The sequence below is a fragment of the Manis pentadactyla genome, chromosome 1 (assembly GCF_030020395.1).
Source record: "Manis pentadactyla isolate mManPen7 chromosome 1, mManPen7.hap1, whole genome shotgun sequence".
Taxonomy (NCBI): Eukaryota; Metazoa; Chordata; class Mammalia; order Pholidota; family Manidae; genus Manis; species Manis pentadactyla.
The window spans coordinates 71,490,324-71,508,983 of record NC_080019.1 but is presented as its reverse complement, the minus strand read 5'-3'; the positions used below and the strand labels follow the sequence as shown (position 1 = coordinate 71,508,983).

At 40.4% G+C, this 18,660-nt stretch overlaps 2 protein-coding genes across 6 annotated transcripts in view; one reads left to right on the top strand and one right to left on the bottom strand.

Moving 5' to 3' along the window:
- Window positions 1–401: 401 nt before the first annotated feature.
- LOC118908189 (serine/arginine repetitive matrix protein 1-like) lies at window positions 402–1,623 on the bottom strand. 3 transcript variants are annotated; one of them, XM_036877303.2, is made up of 2 exons: window positions 889–1,623; window positions 402–688 (listed from the first exon to the last, which is right to left on the bottom strand). In XM_036877303.2, exon 1 carries the CDS (start codon window positions 1,605–1,607, stop codon window positions 1,086–1,088), a length of 522 nt encoding a protein of 173 aa, XP_036733198.2. In that variant the 5' UTR covers window positions 1,608–1,623; the 3' UTR covers window positions 402–688; window positions 889–1,085. The 3 variants fall into 3 exon arrangements, with proteins under 3 accessions (XP_036733198.2, XP_036733197.2, XP_036733199.2); XM_036877302.2 differs by having other exon boundaries at window positions 402–673; XM_036877304.2 differs by having other exon boundaries at window positions 402–653.
- The window catches only part of ATP1B3 (ATPase Na+/K+ transporting subunit beta 3), a 48,037-nt gene continuing 30,818 nt past the window's right edge, over window positions 1,442–18,660 (top strand). Inside the window, exons 1-2 of one of the 3 annotated variants that reach the window (XM_036877298.2) lie at window positions 1,784–2,265; window positions 4,628–4,745. In XM_036877298.2, the coding sequence (XP_036733193.1) occupies window positions 2,110–2,265; window positions 4,628–4,745 (274 nt within the window). In that variant the 5' untranslated portion in view covers window positions 1,784–2,109. Of the gene's footprint in view, window positions 1,715–1,783; window positions 2,266–4,627; window positions 4,746–18,660 lie in introns of those variants that run through there. The other 2 variants (XM_036877301.2, XM_036877299.2) reach the window with 2 other exon arrangements.

The following is an 18,660-nucleotide window of genomic DNA, read 5'->3' as shown; positions in this document are numbered from 1 at the left end:
CTTCATGAAAGAAAGAAATACATTCTATTCTGTTTGCACGGTGTTTTGGTATTTCTAATACAGTACTAATTTCATGCGAAATTTTACAAAATGCTTCTACAAATCTTTCCAGGTCATTGTCTTAAAAAATTGGATTTTGGTTATGATTCCCAAGGTCATAATTATAAATTTAGCTGAGGAGCAGAGGGAAAAAAATAATCACTTTATAATAATATATTCTTCTCTTTTCTATTTGTGGGAGGCGTAATTCATAATTGCTTGCTTTATAAGCAAAGTGAGGAAAGAAGAGAAATGCCAGAATTTCGGTATCCCTATACTCGTGAAAAGCATTTGCAGGCTGTTATTTAAACTTCCAGATGGATTATAATGCATCATTCCCAAACAACAAGAAGTGTGCTACATTTCTTCGTTCATAATTTTTTTATTTTCTAACAAAACAGAGGCAGTGCTCCATTTCTTTTCTCTAAAATCGCACCTTTTGCCCCAGCTCCTGTTAAGTCTTTTCGTCCCCTCGTAATAGCCATAGAGCACTGTGCTCTTCAGCTCCACCTCGTGTAGGAAATCGTCGACTGCACCCGAGGAGCTCCGACCAAGGTGAGCATCCGCCACAGTGGGAAAGATGAACAGCCCGGAGCATTACTTAGGCGTCAGTCCTAAACGAAAAATTGATTTCCTGTGGATTAAGAGTCTGAGTGAGAAAAAAGCAGAAAAAAGGAACTTCAGGAAAGCACTGATAAATTCAACAGAATATAGGAAAAAATAGACTCCATTTAATTAATACAGGCATATTTAGAAAGGAATGTCCAATGGCCCGAGATTTCTGGCTAAATCTTCATAAGAGGTAAGGAAGGGCATTCTCTGAGCAGCAGAATGTGACACACTACACACCCTCAGAGAGACTACAGCCGGCTTTCGTCACGTCAGAGCCCAAAGGAGAACGCCTGCAGACGGCCTGGGAGGCAGCTCGGGGAGAGGGTGCTGAAGGCCCCTCCGCTGGTAAGGCGACGAAAGCAGACCCGAGTCGTTTCTGTGCTTTCCTCGTCCGGGAGCTGAAGGGACACCGGGCCCCGGCTGCCCGCGCATCGCTACAGAGTCCTTCTCCTGAGAAACCTGACGGTCAGGGACGCCGACGTTTTGCTTGTTATTATAAACTCCCTTCTTACTAAGCCTTCGGGACCTTTAAAGTTGCTGCGCGTAGTCTCTGCTTCCTCTGACCAAGGCAGAAGGAGCCCGGTCGTCCCCAAGCCGGCCGGGAGCCGCAGGGCGGGGCCGGGGGCGGGGCGTCCTCGGCGTATCGGGCTGCGCCGGGCCCGGGCGGGAGGCGGCGGCGGCTGTGGCGGCGGCGCGGGCCGAGCGGCGCGGGCCGAGCGGCGCGGGGATTGGCTGCTGCGAGCAGAGACGTCAGGCTCCCGGCCCGAGCGGCCGCCCGGCGAGGCGCGGCGCAGTCGGCTGGAAGGCGCACCGCAGCGAGGAGCTGTCCTCGGCCGTCCCGCCTTCCGCCGCCGCCGTCGCCGGGCTGAGCCGCTCGAGCCGGGACGCGCCTCCGCGCTGCTCCCCGCCTCCACCCCCGCGGCTGCCGCTCCCCTCGCCGTCTGCACACACACCATGACGAAGAAAGAGAAAAAGTCCTTGCACCAGAGCCTGGCAGAGTGGAAGCTCTTCCTCTACAACCCGACCACCGGGGAGTTCCTGGGGCGCACCGCCAAGAGCTGGGGTAAGCGGGCGGCCGTGGGGCGCCGGGGTCGGCCGCGGCCCGGGGGGGCGCCGGGCGGGGTCGGGCAGGAAAGGAAAGGCGGGAGGCGGCTCCGCGCGCGGGGCCCCGGGAGCACTGCAGCCTCCGCCGTCCGCAGCGGTTTTCGTCCTTGGCCGCCGGTCTAACACGGGCGGCTGCGGAGGAGGAGGAGGAGGAGAAGAGGCGCGGAGCCATTCATTTCTCGCGGGCGGGCGGGTCGCTGCTTGCTTGGGAGACCGCGGGGCCCGCGGGCAGCCTGCGCTGGCCTCTTCCTCCGGGCAGGGAGCGGGACGCACGTGCTGCCCGGGCCTGCCGCCCGTAGCGGCGCCGGAAGCTGGGAATCCTTACCCGGAGCGGAGCTCCCGGGCTGCCTTTGTATGGAGCGGCCGGCCGGCCGAGGCCTGGCGGAGGCGGCCGGCGGCGCCGAGCGGTTCGGGGAAGCCAGACCCTGCCCCGCGCCCGGGGAGAGGAAATTTCCACTCCCTCCGCTATCTTGTGACTCGTCCACGCTGCCACCAGTCGGAGGAGTGCAAGTGAGTGCTAAGTGTGTGGGTTGCATGAATGTGCAGCGATGAGTTAATCACACGAGTACGTGGTACACGAAGTACATTTAAATTTGGACCCTGGAAAGACCTTTTCAGCGAGGTTGATTCCTCCCTAATATTCTAATTTCAGAGGTTTTCTTAAAACTACGCTGCTTTCGGGGAAAGTAAATCCTGTCTTAATGGCAGTTTTTTTCCATGCCTCCAAAATGTGTAATGGTTGTCTGTTAGCAGTTTTTCTGTGCCTGAAATCTTTGTTTTAAAAGAAGTATTTAAACCACCAGTGTAGTGATGCTTTAGGATGCCTCCTTTTTCTTTAAATTTGTGTTTATAAGGACTAGTGTTTTTTGCCTTTATACTTAAACCCAATTGGCTTTTTCCCCTTTCTGAGAATAAATACATTTCTAGAGTTGAGAACTATTTGGGCACATTTTTAAGAGAAAGGTAAAGAAAGTCAATTAGCTACGACTCAGAGGATAAATTGCTGGCTGCTGACTGGCATCGGCTTCTCCGTAGTGGAAAGGGAGCTTAAAGCCCTATCACAAGTTCAAAGGGGCCTTTGGAGGTTTTCTTAGCCCATCCCCTCCTTTAGAGATGAGAAAAATGAGCTCCGGAGACGTTGTGATTTTGCTTCGTGTAAAATTACAGATTCCGCAAAGCCAAGAAAAGAACCCAGTTGTCCTTTAATCCTAGTCCAGCGGTTTTATTATTTTACAGCTGCTTTGCCTAACTGCATGGAATCACTCACAATTTTATTTATTGTATATGGTAGTGTTTTGGGAACCCACTAGTGTAAGGAGGAAATAAATCTTGCATCCGGAATTAAATGGGGAAAAAATGGAGAACAATTATTATTGTTTTCTAGTGTGTACTGACCTTTTGCTGACGGAATTTTTGAGTGGTATAAAGAGACTTAATTTTTCTAGACGAATGCCCTTAGTGCCTTCTCATTTCTGGTAGTAAGTACCTTCACTTTGTTAGAATGCAGGTAGTGTCTCTTATATAACCTTTGTACCACATGATGTTGGGGTAGAGATTTAATTTCATTTATGCATTTAAATAGTTAATATGTGCACACATTATCAAAGTATAAGGCATTATATAAGGGCAGTAGAAGTAGTAAAGTTGGAATTAGTTTTAGAAGGAGTAACAAGATATTTTTTCAAAATTGCAAATAAGTATTGTTCTTATCAACAAATAGCAACATTTCTGTTTATTGTAGTAATAGCCAGTGCATAAGGGCATAAATAGGTAAAAATTATCCATAATTCTACCTGAACATAAGGGCATCCCTCCAAGGATATGTGGGGGAGTGGTGTGTGGAAGCTCAGATCAGTTCTCAGCTCATTAGACTGTACCCTGAGCATGGGGGTCTTCCTGGAGAAGAGGTGTCTTGTTCTAATTCTCAGGAAGACACTAGCTGCCTGATCTCATCACTACAGAGATGTCCACTGTTAATATTTTGGCATATATCTGGGCAGACTTCAGAAATGTGTTTAATGTTACTATTTTTTTTTTTTACCAAAAGAGATCATACAGTAAGTGTTGCTTTTGAATAGATGTTGGGCATCTTCCCATGTTAATAACGATTCATATTTAATTACCTCTTGTGATTTTCACAACCTTCTAAAGCATACTATGTAGGTGGTCAAAGCGCCTGGTGCTGGCTTCTCAAGCTGGATGGTAAGGACACATCAGGAATAAGTAGTTATCAGTTATGAAACACAGGACAAAGAAAATTTAGCACCCTGTGGCTGAAGTTGGAAATATTAAGCCTAAATGCATTAAATGCAATTACAGTGCAAGTGCAAGATTACTTAGAAGTCTTTTAGTAGGCAATGTGTTGCAATTAATATGAAATAGAATAGTAAAAACATCAGAGTTTATCAAACTACTTAATCTTTTTTTTTCTGAAGAAATGTTTTATGACACTTTTCCGTATTTTTGTATGTATAGATACCCTGATGTAAAATGTATTTCTTACTGGGGGTCACAGTCAAAAAAGCTTGAAAGCCACTCATTCAGCACTATGCCCTCATTTCGTAGGTGAGAAAATTGAACCCACAGGTCTGATTTGTCAAAATTTACTCAGTTTGTGATAGAATCTTTGGCCTTCAGACTCCCTCTAAAGGCCAGAGCTTTTTTTTCTTCATTATGCCATGACATGATGTTATTTAATGACATCTGCTGGTGGGCTTCTTTTGGAGTTCATTAACTTAAGGTTATCTGTCAATAGATGCTTTATATTAGTATGAACTTAAAGCTTGAGTTACTGATTTCCAAGCATAGTCAGGGTTCTGGTCCAAAACCATTGGCCCCTACATATTGTTCATATGCCTTTTCTTTTTTATAGGTCCATGAAGTGCTATTTTCTCAGTCACCTGCTTCCATTCTGGGTCATGCCTCAGTAAATACTCTGCTTTGGAGATCAGACTCCATCCTATCTTGGGTGGCTGACTGTAGGGGAGAAGGCAAGTGTGCTTATTTTCCCAGTATCACATAATTTTGTAAAGTGTTGTTTTTTTGTCCTGTGGAGTGTGGCATATTAAAGAAACTTTACAAAAATGTGCACCATTGGGAAAGTAACAGGACTTGCCTTACCCTGTGTGCAGGCTCTAAATGAAGGTCAGTGGTGGGTGTGGCGGCGACATGAACAGAGGCTTACTGAGCCATCACCCAGTAGGAGGCGGCACTTCCGGGACTGTTGTGGAAGGGAGGGTGAGGGTAAGTTTCTGTGTTGTGGTCCAGATACCATTTAATTGCGGTAGTATGTGCTTCACTATTGTTAGAATAACCTGCCCTATCCCCAAAATAATTTGATTTCTTTGAAATTGACTTGAATGTATAGCTATGAAATTAAATCATTTGTATTAAAAGAAGTTTAAAAGCTCTTCTATCTTTAGTAACAACTTTTCTATGATTTATCAGCGTGTTTGATTAAAGACCAATTACTTAACACTGGTTGTGTAAGAGAAGGAGAAGCCATTTAACTTTGGGAGATAAATTTAATGTTTAATGGTAAATTTTAAGTTTAATTTAGTATTAAGCTAATAATTATTTTCTAATTATGTATCCATTATATTGTTGTTGAAGTAAAATCACCCTTCTTTAACCACTTAGAATAACCACTGTTAACATTGTAATTGTCTTTTTCTATGTATACATACTTTTTTAAATATAAAAATGTAAAATATACAGTTAGATACCTAGTTTTATCACTCAACATTTAATAGGAATGGTTTTTATTCCTCTGCCACCTTTTAGGGGTTGGTAAGTTGCGGGGATCCATGGCCCTCTCCATCACCCCTGTGGGGACTGACGCACCTCCTGCTAGAACTTATGTACTCTGGTGGCTTTAGTTCTTGTCTCTATGTTGGGACTCCTAAATCTGCATCTCAAGTTCAGATGGCTTTTATATATTATTATAACAAACTGCCTGTCTGAAATCTTCTGTTGGATGTGTAGGTACTTCATGTAAATCTCCACATACAAACTCTATAATCTTGCTGGCTTATTTCTCTCCTGTCTTCTCTCTTTACATTCCACACAGTTCTCTTCCCCACTTCCTAGGCCTGTTTTCTGGCTTCTGAGCCCCTTTCCTTCATTTTGGCCTGGCTATTCAGATGTCGACTTTGCTGGCCCCGATCCTCTGTAAACATTTTGAAACCCTCCTTGCCTTAAGGACTGGGTCAAGTGCTTCTTTGTATCCCATAGTGCCTTTTCTTTTATAGCATTACTGACTTTATGTAGTATTGTTACTTGTGTTTTAGTCTGTCAACTCCTTCCTCACCTCTTACTGGTCTTTGATTCCCCAGCACCTCACCTGTCACCTGGCACTGAGGAGGAATGTAAAAAGAATTGGTTGAATGAGCAATATTATGAAATGTTCTCATGTAATTAGTGTTTTGCAACATTGTTTTTAATGTCTTTGATGGTATTAGTGTTTCCTGGTATAACGGTTCCTCCAGCGTTTGGCCATTTTCCTTTTTTTTTTTTTTTTTTGATAGCCTTGCAGGTTTTCATAGATGTTCAGTGTTCTGAAGAAGCTTCTACTTAGCACTGTGGTTAGAGACTCAGCTGAGTTTGTGACATGCTTGGGTTGTGCATCTGATCAGCATCACAGAACCGGGTTATGATCCAGCTCCCCTGCTTTCTGTTTTATCACTCTATTCAGCTTCTTACACTGCCTCATGAGACCCACATAAAGGTCTTTTTTTTTTTTTTTAAACTTACCTGCTCCCAGATTTAATGGTTTATTTAACAGTGTCATACTCTATTACTAGTACATCCTCTAGTTACTATTACTAGTAATATTTCTGAAAAGAATTCTCTGACTTAGTCTCCCACACATATGTTTAAACTTTGTTACTGAGTCGTTTGCAAGCAGGCTCTTATGTGTGACTTCCACTTAGTATTTTGCTGATGGGATGGCAGAGTATGACTTTGGAACTAACCATTGTCCTAGGCATAAGGTACTTTACTTTTTGTAGTTTCTGGCACATAAAAAGTGGCCCTTGATATCCCCTTACCCCCACTTAATACTTCTCTAATCATTCCTTTCCTGGCTCCCTTCCCGTCTCCTCTTGTTTCTGAAATGTGTATTTTCCCAGTGCTTTCTTTGGCCTTGTTTTTGCTTCATCTTTTTCCCTGGCAATCTCATAAAACAATTTGGAAAATCACTCACAAATTTTATTTCTTGTTTAACATTCCTCTCACATTCTAGTTGCTTCCTGCATATCCCATAAACCTGAGAGAATGAGGCTTAGATGTCTTAACTAGCTCTGTAACTCAGTATCTTATAAATCATCTGGTAAACAGAACTCTTTCCCCTTCCTCCACTGAAGGTTCTGAATTGCTCCTGTATTTGCAATTTTTGAAAATGGTGTCACTATCTTTTCTGTCATCTGGGCTATAAACCTGGTCAAACTGTGCCAGTTCTGTTTCCATAACATCTCTTCAGTCTGTTTGTGACCCACATCTTCATTACCACTACTACAGTTAATTCAGGGATTCATTTCCCTGACCTACGCATTGCCACCCACACCCCTTGTGAAAGCACACATTCACAGGGAGGCTGGGTGCTCAGTTTTCCTAGCTTCCTGATGTTGACCACCTGTTTCATAACCCTAAACACTCCCACCAATTCTGTCCCAACCATATCGTATTTTTTCTTATAAATGCTCTCATAAGAAATTTAAAGCACCAGATGAAGAGCTTTTGTAGCTTTTTCAGAGTTCCAAGTTCAAACAGACCATTGGCTTTCTGACTTTTATCTGCTGTTTTAAAAAAAGCGTAGTGCTGTTGAATGGGGAAAGTGAGTTCATAACTCCTGATGCCTCCCCAGAAGGATCCAAGGAATAGGTTGGAATCATTGTGACCTGCACCAGTATGACCTCTCTGCTCTCGGATTATTTCTGGGTCTCCAGCTTTGATCATACTACACTTCGTACCCAAAACTGTGCTTGGATCCCCACTACTTTTAGAAGATTTAAATAAGTTCCAGGCAGCCTGGCATTCCAGGCTTAGTATATATTGGCTTGGAACAAAGTTTCCAACCTTAGAACCTGTCATTTCCCATGTTACTCACCATACACCATATGTTATAGCTAGGTGGATGTATCTGAGGTCCCTTGGTCTGAAATGCCCTGATCATTCCTGCCCCCATACCTTTCATTCTCCTCATCCTAAATTTTCCCCTATCTCACAGACCTACCTTCAGTGCCAGCTCTTCCATAAGTCTTCTCTGAAATGACCAGGTGAAAATCATACCATGCTTATCTCCTGTAACACCTACAACTTTGTATCCTAGGTCATAGTTGTACATATACATTGCTCCTACTAACAAAGTGTTCTCACAGAGCAGGATTTACATCTTCACTCTATGTCCCTATAGCATCCAGGACATACTAAGCACTTAGTATTTTTTCGATGAGCAAATTGTCATTTAATCAGTCTCAGTTTGTGATTTACCTATTCCTTGGGCTAATGTTGAGAGTATTGTGGGTTAATTGGTATAGCTGTACACTGTGAATGTGTTATTTGTGGAGGTACTTGTCCATAAAGGCATAATTCCCCGTAGCTCACCATGATTCTGCTCCACTGAGCTTAATTCATTTTGAAGTTTCCAGAGAGAGTGACATATTCAAAGTGAGCCTGTGGGCACATATGTTTTTACTTCATGAGTCTTAGAAATATACCAGTATACTGAGATGACCAGACTAGGACTCAGAATATATACCTAAATTCTAGTTCCACATCTCCAACTAAGATAAACCATTCAAACTCTCTTGGTGTTGATTTCCTCTATAAAAGTTGCATGAGATAGTTTGAAATGTTACTTTGAAATGAAAAAGCCTAAAGTAAATACTTTAGAACAGTGGGTGGCAAACTTTTCTTTAAAGCACCAGATAATATTTTAGGTTTTAGGTCAGCTATGTGGTGCCTGTTGCAACTACTCAACTGTGCTGCTGTAGCTTGGAAGTGGCCATAGACAGTATGTGAACTCATGGGCCAGCTGTGTTTCAATATTTTATTTGCAAAAGAAGGGGCAGCAGTTATGGTTTGCTGGCCTCTGCTTTGGAAGTTGGAGTTAGTGGTCAGTGTAAGGTGACCGTAAGGAACCTGAACTGGTATTACATGGATATGGACTATTGGCTTTGTTCTCTTCATATAGCAAAAGTAGTATGTTGGCATTTTTACAGATGTGAATCATGAGTGAGTCCACTGTTATCCTCAGTTTCTTCCCTGGTAACCACTGTTAATTTAATAATACTTTTAAAAACATAATATATAGTATATCCACTTTGGATAAAGGTCTAGCAGTTTTTTATAAAAGTAAATATATAACTGCCCCATGACCCACCAGTTGTACTCCTGGGTGTTTGTCCAAGATAAATGAAAACAGGTCCAAAAAAATACAGGAATATTTATAGTAGCTCCAAACTGGAAACAGCCCAGGTGTCCATCAGTAGGAGAATGGATAGACAAAATGGTATGTCCACACAATGGAATACTACTAAACACTAAAATGGAACAAACTACAGGTACAGAAAAAAGATGAATCTCACATTCAGCTGAGCAGAAAAGCTTTACTGAAGAGAATACATACCATGTGATTTCATTAATAAGAAATTCTAAAACAAGCAATACTTACCTTTGCTGGAAAAAAGCCCAGAATGGTGTTTGCCTCCAGGTGGGTAGGCATGGGGACTGGTTGGGAAGGGCATGAGGAAACGTGGCAGGGTGAGGGTGATGTTCTGTATCATGAAATGGGTCTGGGTCATGCAGGTGAATGCTTTTATCAGAATTCATTACCTGTGTATTGGAGATTTGTGTGTTCCACTGAATGTAATTTCTTTCCCTCAATTTTAGTTAATAAATATGCTGAAGTGTCTAGGGGTGAAATGTACTGATAATCTGCAACTTGAAAAAAAAATGATGGTGAATATATATGAGATAAACATAGTAGAATAACTGTAGAATCTAGGTGGGTTTAAGGATGTTCACTTACATCTCATTCAACTTTCTGTGTATTTGTAAATATTCCTAATTGCATGTTGGAGAAAAAAGAATACATGAATACATTCATGTTTCTCTTGACTGCCTTCCACCAATCATGGAACCTTTCATACAGATAATGATTGTTCCTCAGTTTTCCTACCAGTCCTTTTTCAGTGCTTTTATGTGTATGTATGCATATACAGGTATGCCTTGTTTTATTGTACTTTTCTCTGTTGTACTTTGCATGTATTGTTTTTTACAAGTTGAAGACTTGTGGCATTCCTGCTTTGAGTAAGTCTGTTGGTGATTTTTCCCAACAGCATTTGCTCACTTCATGTCTGTGTCACATCTTGGCTGCTCCCTGTATTTCAAATTTTTTTTATTATCATATTTGTTGTGGTGATTGGTGATCTTTGATGTTAACTATTGTAATTGTTTTGGGTGTGTCATGAACTGTGTCCATATAAGACAGTGAACTTAATTGCTACATGTTGTGTATATTCTGACTGTTCCCTCAAACAGCCATTCCCCCATCTCTTTCCCTCTCCTCCGGTCTCCCTATTCCCTGAGTCACAACCATATTGAAGTCAGGCCGGTTAATAACCCTACAATGTGGCCTCTGAGTGTTCAAGGGAAAGGAAGAGTAGCACATCTCTGCTAGAAATGATAAAGTTGAGTGAGGAAGGCATGTCAAAAGGTAGGCTGAAGCTAGGCCTCCTGCACCAAACACTTAGCCAAGTTGTGAATGCAAAGGGAAAGTTCATGATGGAAATTAAAAGTGCTCCTCCAGTGAACACATAAATGATAAGAAAACAAAACATCCCTATTGCTTATATGGAGAAAGTTTTAGTGGCCTGGGTAGAAGATCAAACCAGCCACAACATTCTCTTAAGCCAGAAACTAATCAGAGTAAGGCCCTGACCGTCTTCAATTCTGTGAATTCTGAGAGGTATGGAAGCTGCAGAAGAAAAGTTTGAAGGTAGCAGGGGTTGGTTCATGAGGTTGAAAAACAAAGCATCTCCATAAAATAATAGTGCAGGTGAAGCAGCACATGCTGATGTAGAAGCAGCAGCAAGTTATCCGGAAGATCTGGCCAAGCTAATTAATGAAGGGGTTACACTAAACAACAGATTTTCAAGGTAGACGAAACGAGCCCTTCTTTTGGAAGAAGATGCTATCTAGGATTTCCGTAACTATAGAGGAGAAGTCGATGCAAGCTTCAAGGGAGAGCTGACTCTCCTGTAGGGGTTTAATGCAAATGGTGATCTTAAGTTGAAGCCAGTACCTTTTGACCATTCTAAAAAACATAGATTCCTTTAGGAGTATACTAAATCTGTTCTGCCTGTGCTCTATAAATGGAACAACAAAGCCTAGATGACAGCACATCTATTTGCAACATGGTTTACTGAATATTTTAAGCCTACTCTGGAGAACTACTGCTCAGAAAAAAATATTTCTTTCAAATATGACTGCTTATTGACAATGCACCTGGTCACCCAAGAGCTCTGTTGGAGAGATACAAAGAGATGAATGTTTTTTTCATGCCTGCTAACATGACATTCATTCTGCAGCTCATGGATCAAGGAGTCATTTTGACTCCCAAGTCCCTATTCTTTAAGAAGTACTTTTTATAAGGATATATATAGCTGTCATAGTGATTCCTCTGATGGATCTGGGGACAATAAATTGAAAACCTTCTCGAAAGGATGTGCCATTCTAGATGCCATTCAGAATATTAATGATTCATGGGAAGAGATCAAAATAATAACATTAACAGGAATTTGGAAGAAGTTGATTCCAGCTCTCATAGATGACTTTGAGGAATTTAAGACTTCAGTGGAGGTAGACACTGCAGATGTTGGTGGAACTGTCAAGAGAAGTTGGAATGAGAAGTGAAGTCTGAAGATGTGACTGAATTTCTTCACTTCATGATAAAACGTGAATGGATGAAGAGTTGCTTCTTATGGGTGAACAAAGAAAGTTGGGTTCCTGAGATGGCATCTTCTTGTGGTGAAGATGCTATGAAGATTGTTGAAATGACACCAAAGGATTTAGAATATGACGTAAACTTAGTTGATAAAGTAATGGAGGGGTTTGAGAAGATTGGCTCCAATTTTGAAAAAAGTTCTGCTGTGGGTAAAATGCTATCAAACAGCATTGCATGTTGCAGGGAAATTGTTCATGAAAGGAAAAGTCAATGTGGAAAACTTCATTGTTCTAAGAAGGTGCACAGCCACCTCAACCTTCAGGAACCACTACCCTGATCAGTCAGCAGCCATCAACCTCAAGGCAAGACCTTCCACCAGCAAAAAAATAATGATTTGTTGAAAGTTCACATGATGGTTAGGATTTTTTGGCAATAAAGTATTTATTAATTAGAGTATGTACATTGTTTTTTAGACATAATGCTATTGCACATTTAATAGACTACAGTATAGTGTACATGTAACTTTTATATGCACTGGGAAACCAAGAGCTCTGGACTCATTTTACTGTGATACTTGCTTTTTTCAGTGGTCTTGAGGTACACCCGTATATGTGTGTGTGTGTGTGTGTGTGTGTGTGTGTGTGTGTGTGTGTGTGTGTGTGTGTGTGTGTGTGTGTGTGTGTGTGTGTATGGAATGTGTAGGAATAAGTAGTTTTCTTTTCCATTTTATATGAACAATAGGAAAAAAGTATGTTCTGAGACTTGTTTTTTTCCCCTCAGTTGATATGTCTTGGTTGTGTTTCCACCTCAATGTGGGTATTTATGCTCAGTGAAATAAGCCATCTCATTCCTTTGAATCATTGCATAATATTCCATAGTCTTCTAGAAAGATACATTCCATATATATAGATTTCTCGTGGATAAATGACTATTTTACACTGTTGCCAATTCTTAGAATTGCTGGTGTGCATATGAAACTATCACCAGTTTAGAGTATATGCTATTATTTTTTTTATTTTGGTATCGTTAATGTACAATTACTTGAACAACATTATGGTTACTAGACTCCCCCCATTATCAAGGCCCACTACATACCCCATTACAGTCACTGTCCATCAGCATAGTAAGCTGCTATAGAATCACTACTTGTCTTCTCTGTGTTATACTGTCTTCTCTGTGCCCCTCCCCCAATACATTATGTGTGCTAATCATAATGCCCCCTTTTCCCCTTATCCCTGAATGTAAGCATGAACTTCCTAAACGCATCTTGTCGAGCAAGGGAAACAAAAGTAAAAATGACCTTATGGGACTTCATCAAACTAAAAAGTTTCTGTACTGCAAAGGACACCATCAACAGAACAAAAAGGCATACTACAGTATGGGAGAATATATTCATAAATGACATATCTGACAAGGGGTTAACATCCAAAATATATAAAGGACTCACATGCCTCAACACCCAAAAAACAAATAACCCGATTAAAAAATGGGCAGAGGTTATGAAGAGACAATTCTCCAAAGAAGAAATTCAGATGGACAACAGGAACATGAAAAGATGCTCCACATTACTAATCAGGGAAATGCAAATTAAAACCACAATGAGATATCACCTCACACCAGTAAGGATGGCCAACATCGAAAAGACTAAGAACAACAAATGCTGTCAAGGTTGCGGAGAAGGGGGAACTGTCCTACACTGCTGGTGGGAATGTAAGCTAGTTCAACCATCGTGGAAAGCACTATGGAGGTTCCTCAAAAAACTAAAAATATAAATACCATTTGACCTGGGAATCCCACTCCTTGGAATTTACCCAAAGAATACAACTTCTCAGATTCAAAAAGACATATGCACCCCTATGTTTATTGAAGCACTATTTATAGTAGCCAAGATATGGAAGCAACCTAAGTGTCCATCAGTAGATGAATGGATAAAGAAGATGTGGTAAATATACACAATGGAATACTATTCAGCCATAAGAAAGAAACAGACCCTACCATTTGCAAAAACATGAATGGAGCTGGAGGATATTATGCTCAGTGAAGTAAGCCAGGCAGAGAAAGACAAGTGCCAAATGATTTCCCTCATTTGTGGAGTATAACAATGAAGCAAAACTGAAGGAACAAAATAGCAACAGACTCAGAGACTCCAAGAAAGGACTAGAGGTTTCCAAAGGGGAGGGGTGTGGGAGGGTGGGTCGGGAGGGAGGGAGAAGGGGATTGAGGGGTATTATGTTTACTATATATGATGTGGGGGGTCATGGGGAAAACAGTGTAGAACAGAGAAGGCAAACAGTGAATCTGTGGCATCTTACTACACTGGTGGACAGTGACTGCATTGGGGTATGGGTGGGAACTTGATAATATGGGTAAATGTAGTAACCACATTGTTCTTTCATGTGAAACATTCGTAAGTGTATATCAATAATACCTGAATTTAAAAATTAAAAAAAAAAGTATATAATTTGTTATTTTGAAAAAAGAAAGGCTTGGCCCCTGACAGAAGTATACAATATTATAAGGTTATGAAGTTAAGTTTATTTTAATGCAAGAAAAGAAAATAGTCAAAAGTCCCATGAATTACTACAATATGGAACTTGTTTTCCGAATAATTTTGGTGGAAATCTATTCTACTTATTGGGTTCATCATTATCCTCAAAAATTGGAAGGTTTTTAAACTAGACTCCCTGAAACTGAAGAAATTTATCTTCTGCAATACAGCTTGGCTTTAAATAACTGGTTCTAGAATTGTACTTGCATTTCATTTCCAGCCCCCCTAGACACACACAGTCCCTATCAGTACAGAGCCTTCATCGGCCCTGTTCATCTGGGGCCGTCTAAACCTTAACCCAGTTATGTAAACTGCTCGCCCTTAGAATGTGTTATTAAAAACTGAGATACTTTTAATCAAATAAGCTAAAAAAAAAAAAAAAGCAATTGAATATTAGTAACTCAAATCTTTGTATCAGTTTATCTGTCTGTGTTTATGTTCTTTTATGAAAAGTGTTGCTAACTGTAGTCATTACGTCTCAATCTGTGTGTCTTTAAGTGTGTAAATGAAAAATATTTTTCTACCTCCGGATGGTATTAATAAGAATTAATTGATTTAAAAACAAGCACTTGTAAATATTGGGCATTCTTAAACTTGCAGAAAATTCTAATTAAAGATATTAAGCATTAATGCTAACTTAAGTTAAACTGTAACAGACGTACTTATGGTTATCAGCTGTGTAAGTTTACCTAAAGTCATTTAAGTTGATGTTATCTGTTAAATCTTTCAAGAAAAAAATGCTTAAAAAGAGGCTTAACTTTGTCTAATCTTTGGTAAAAGTTTTGTGAGAATGGTTGTTAGGAATGAGTAAACTAAATAAGTGTAGCAAGTAAACATCTTAATTGTGTGTTAGTGTGTTGCAGTGTGTATACCTACAAACAGCCTGGGAATCTTTGTGGTAACCTAAAACCTTAAAAGTTTTGCTGAGTTAAGTAGACACATTTTATGCTTAAAGATTATGCTATAAAGCACACGGTTCCAGAAAATATGAAATGTGTTCATAAATTTGTCCATCTAAAAAATGCTAATGTAAGTTTACAATAGCCTGCTTCTCAGTGTTCACTGAAAATTAAAGTTTGTAATGGTTTTAAGTTATAATTAAAGCTGCTTAAAATAATAAGGAAAACATTTCTTTCTCCATGCTAAAGAATGTGTCTTTTAATAAAAGAAAGTAACTTAGTTCTAAAGTACAGCTATTTATTTAAAGAGGAAGAACTCTAAATGTAAAAAAAAAAATTGTAGAAACTTGGTGGAAGAATTGATATGGTCATGCTGTGTAAAATTAAAGCAAATGAGTCTCGATATCAAGTACACAGCAAATTAGAATTTTGTTTTCAGTTAAAAGGACAAAGTTTTCTTAAACTGTTAGTCTGCTCTTAATGTTGAAAAATTGCAAAAGGTTTTCTAATTGTTTTATCAAAGCAGTTTCTCATGCTTAAAGTCTCAATGAGTTGTCTATTTAAGAAAATGAGATCTTAATATTAAAAGGACTAAAAGCTAAACTTTGCTAACAACGGTGTAACCTTCCGTATTTGCCTTTGAGGTATTTTGTTGTCATTCTGGTTAAATGAATAAGTATTGCTTCATGGCAACCTATAGTCTTATTGAAGCAAGTGCCAAAGAAACTTTCTTCTGACAGCTTCCCAAAATCAAATTCAAAAAGGTGCTTTTACCTCTAGTTTACTCTGATATTTTCCAGAGGGCCCCTGGAACATGTCAGAGGAAATTTTTCTCATTGGGGAAAGTATTTGGCTAATTTGGCTGATTTACCTGATGTACAATTACCTGCTTAATTACCTGGAAAGCTCCATCAAAGGGAATGATGCTAAACTTTGTTACTAAATGTTTTGTGTTACAGAAGTATCTAAATTTCCTTATGTCAACTGTCTTATAGTAAGGTCTCATCAGATTTTTAGTCATTGTCATTTGTTAAGTCTTTTGTCATTTATAGTTACTGTTTTATTTTTCCTAAACTAGTAAAGAACTAAATTTCAGCAGAACAGGTATTGGTTACATAAGATTTAGTAAACTAAAAAAGATGATTTTGTGGCTTTTTGTTTCAAATGTTGCTGATAAAGTGTTTCAAGCTTTTTTTCTTAAACTGACAACAGTTTAGTAAATGACAATATCTTTATAAGCAGAATTGAAACGTTTATCTTTCTGTCTACGTAATACTTCTAATAAAAATGACGGTGATTTTACAGAAAAGTATTGTTGCAATAATGCAGCCTTGTCTATACTGAATCCTAATACTAGTCATTGGGACATAGATTAAATCCAGAATTCTAGTTTTCCCAAAATATCTGGCTATGAATTCTCCAGATATTTTATTTTCTCTTATCATTTCAATGAAAGTTTTACTATTTCTAGTTCTCATATTCAGCCATGCATTCTTAATCTCATCAAGTTGATCCAAAATGGAAAACCCAACTCCAGATGTTGCTACTTAACCTAATAACACCATTTGTTCCATTTTGCCTAGAAGCCATAAAACTGCAAATAGTAATAGAAATGGAACCCAAGATGGAAGCGCCCATCTCCTGAGGCCTCTCAACCCACCAGTGATGGAGACCTAACTGCACCCCTTCCTGCGTCCCCTCTCAGCATCAGGCAGCAGAGTAGTCATCACCCCCTTGCCCTAGCAGCAGCTACGGTCTCCATCTGTAGAGGGGGAAATGAGACAGGGACCGTGGGTGTAGTAGGGTGAGGGCCTCCGGAAAAAGCAAGGCAGGATATGTACAGTCAGAGCAATGTAACAATGGGCAAAGAAGTCCCTATCGAAACTCTGTGTTAAGCATTGTGCTAAGTCAAGGTCACACTAAGTCTCTAGGGTAAAGATACCAGACTAGGAATATAAACATCTTCAGTGAGATCAGTTAAAGCTCAAAAGGCCAGGAGGAACTTGGCCTGAAATGTTTGAGTGTTCTGCAAATAAAGAAGGGTATCTCAGCATAACCCGTGACTTCACTGCAAACAGCCCTGGCAAACAGACAACAACCCAGCCCACCTTAGGGGCACGTCAGGTGGTACAAGTCCACACCTAAGCCCTCTCTTCACATTATCAAGGTATATGTGGCCTGGGATGCATCCTTCCTGCTCTAATAGATTATCCTGGAAATAGTCATAAGAGATTTCTCTGAGCTCTGCCGTCTGAATGTGACAACTTGAAGCTTTTAGATCCCACCTCTGTTGCAGTTGCAGCTACATTCATCCTGCTGGTTCCTGGACTTGTTGGTGGAATGCAAAAGGAAATATCTAAGCTGGCCTGTGCATATAGCAAGTGAACAAATTTGACTGCTTCTATATTATCTGAACTCAAGAGCTAGAAGAAGTGAATCAAAATCGTGATATTATAGACTATCTGCTGTTAAAACAACATATGGGGAGTATAAGAACAAAGAAAAACTGAAGGAACAAAAGCAGCAGCAGACTTACAGAACCCAAGAATGGACTAACAGTTACCAAAGGGAAAGGGACTGGGGAGGATGGGTGGGAAGGGAGGGATAAGGGGAAAAAAAAAAGGGGGGGGCATTACTATTAGCAGACATAATGTAGGGTGGGGGCATGGGGAGGGTTGTACAGCACAGAGAAGACAAGTAGTGACTCTATAGCATCTTACTGTGCTGATGGACAGTGACTGTAATGGGGTATGTCGGGGGGACTTGGTGATGGGGGGAATCTAGTAAACACAATGTTCCTCATGATACAAAAAAAAAAAAAAAATGCGTATGGGATGTGAACAATTTACCGGAATGTGGTGTTTTAATTTATGTAACTTATCCCAAACTATTCAAAGTCAACTAGACAGTATTCATAATACTATTAATAAGTTTTCACAAATGCCTGTGTTACTTAACTGGTTTCATTGTATATGGCCCTTAATTGTGGCTGCTTTTGTATTCCTTTTCTGTTAATGTGTGTACATAAGTTAATAGACTGTTAAAACCTATACAGGCTTATGCTACTCTACAAAAAGTTGTATCGTAGAAATAATCAATCTTTCTTCCATTTTCCTCTTCTGTAACTTTTCTTCTCCCTTCTTGAATACACTGTTTTTCTAGAGTTTGTGTCTCATACATAGAATTGTGGTGCATCAAAGCCTTTCCAGGTAATGAGGATACCTCAGGACAAGTGCTGGGCATAGTAGCCATGAAGCATAAATCTTCAAAAAGGCAGAAAGCTAACCTTTTCAAAGAATCCTACTTCTCTGTCTTACCAACTTTACCTCTCCCTGTGTAGCCCCGGAAAGTGGCTGGTTAGCCAGGGACGGGTAAGATTCCCCAAAGGAGGAACAACCTAAGACAGGCACAGTCGCGGAGGGGCCATCAGGTGAGAAATTGGAGGTCAACAGAGGTGAGGCTCAGAACCTCACCCCCCCAGTTTTGAGAGAAAACTTCTGCACCCATGGCTG

Bases quoted from the DNA above. Each gene is read 5' to 3' on its own strand.
- LOC118908189 (XM_036877303.2), bottom strand. From the start codon at position 1,607: ATGGTGTGTGTGCAGACGGCGAGGGGAGCGGCAGCCGCGGGGGTGGAG.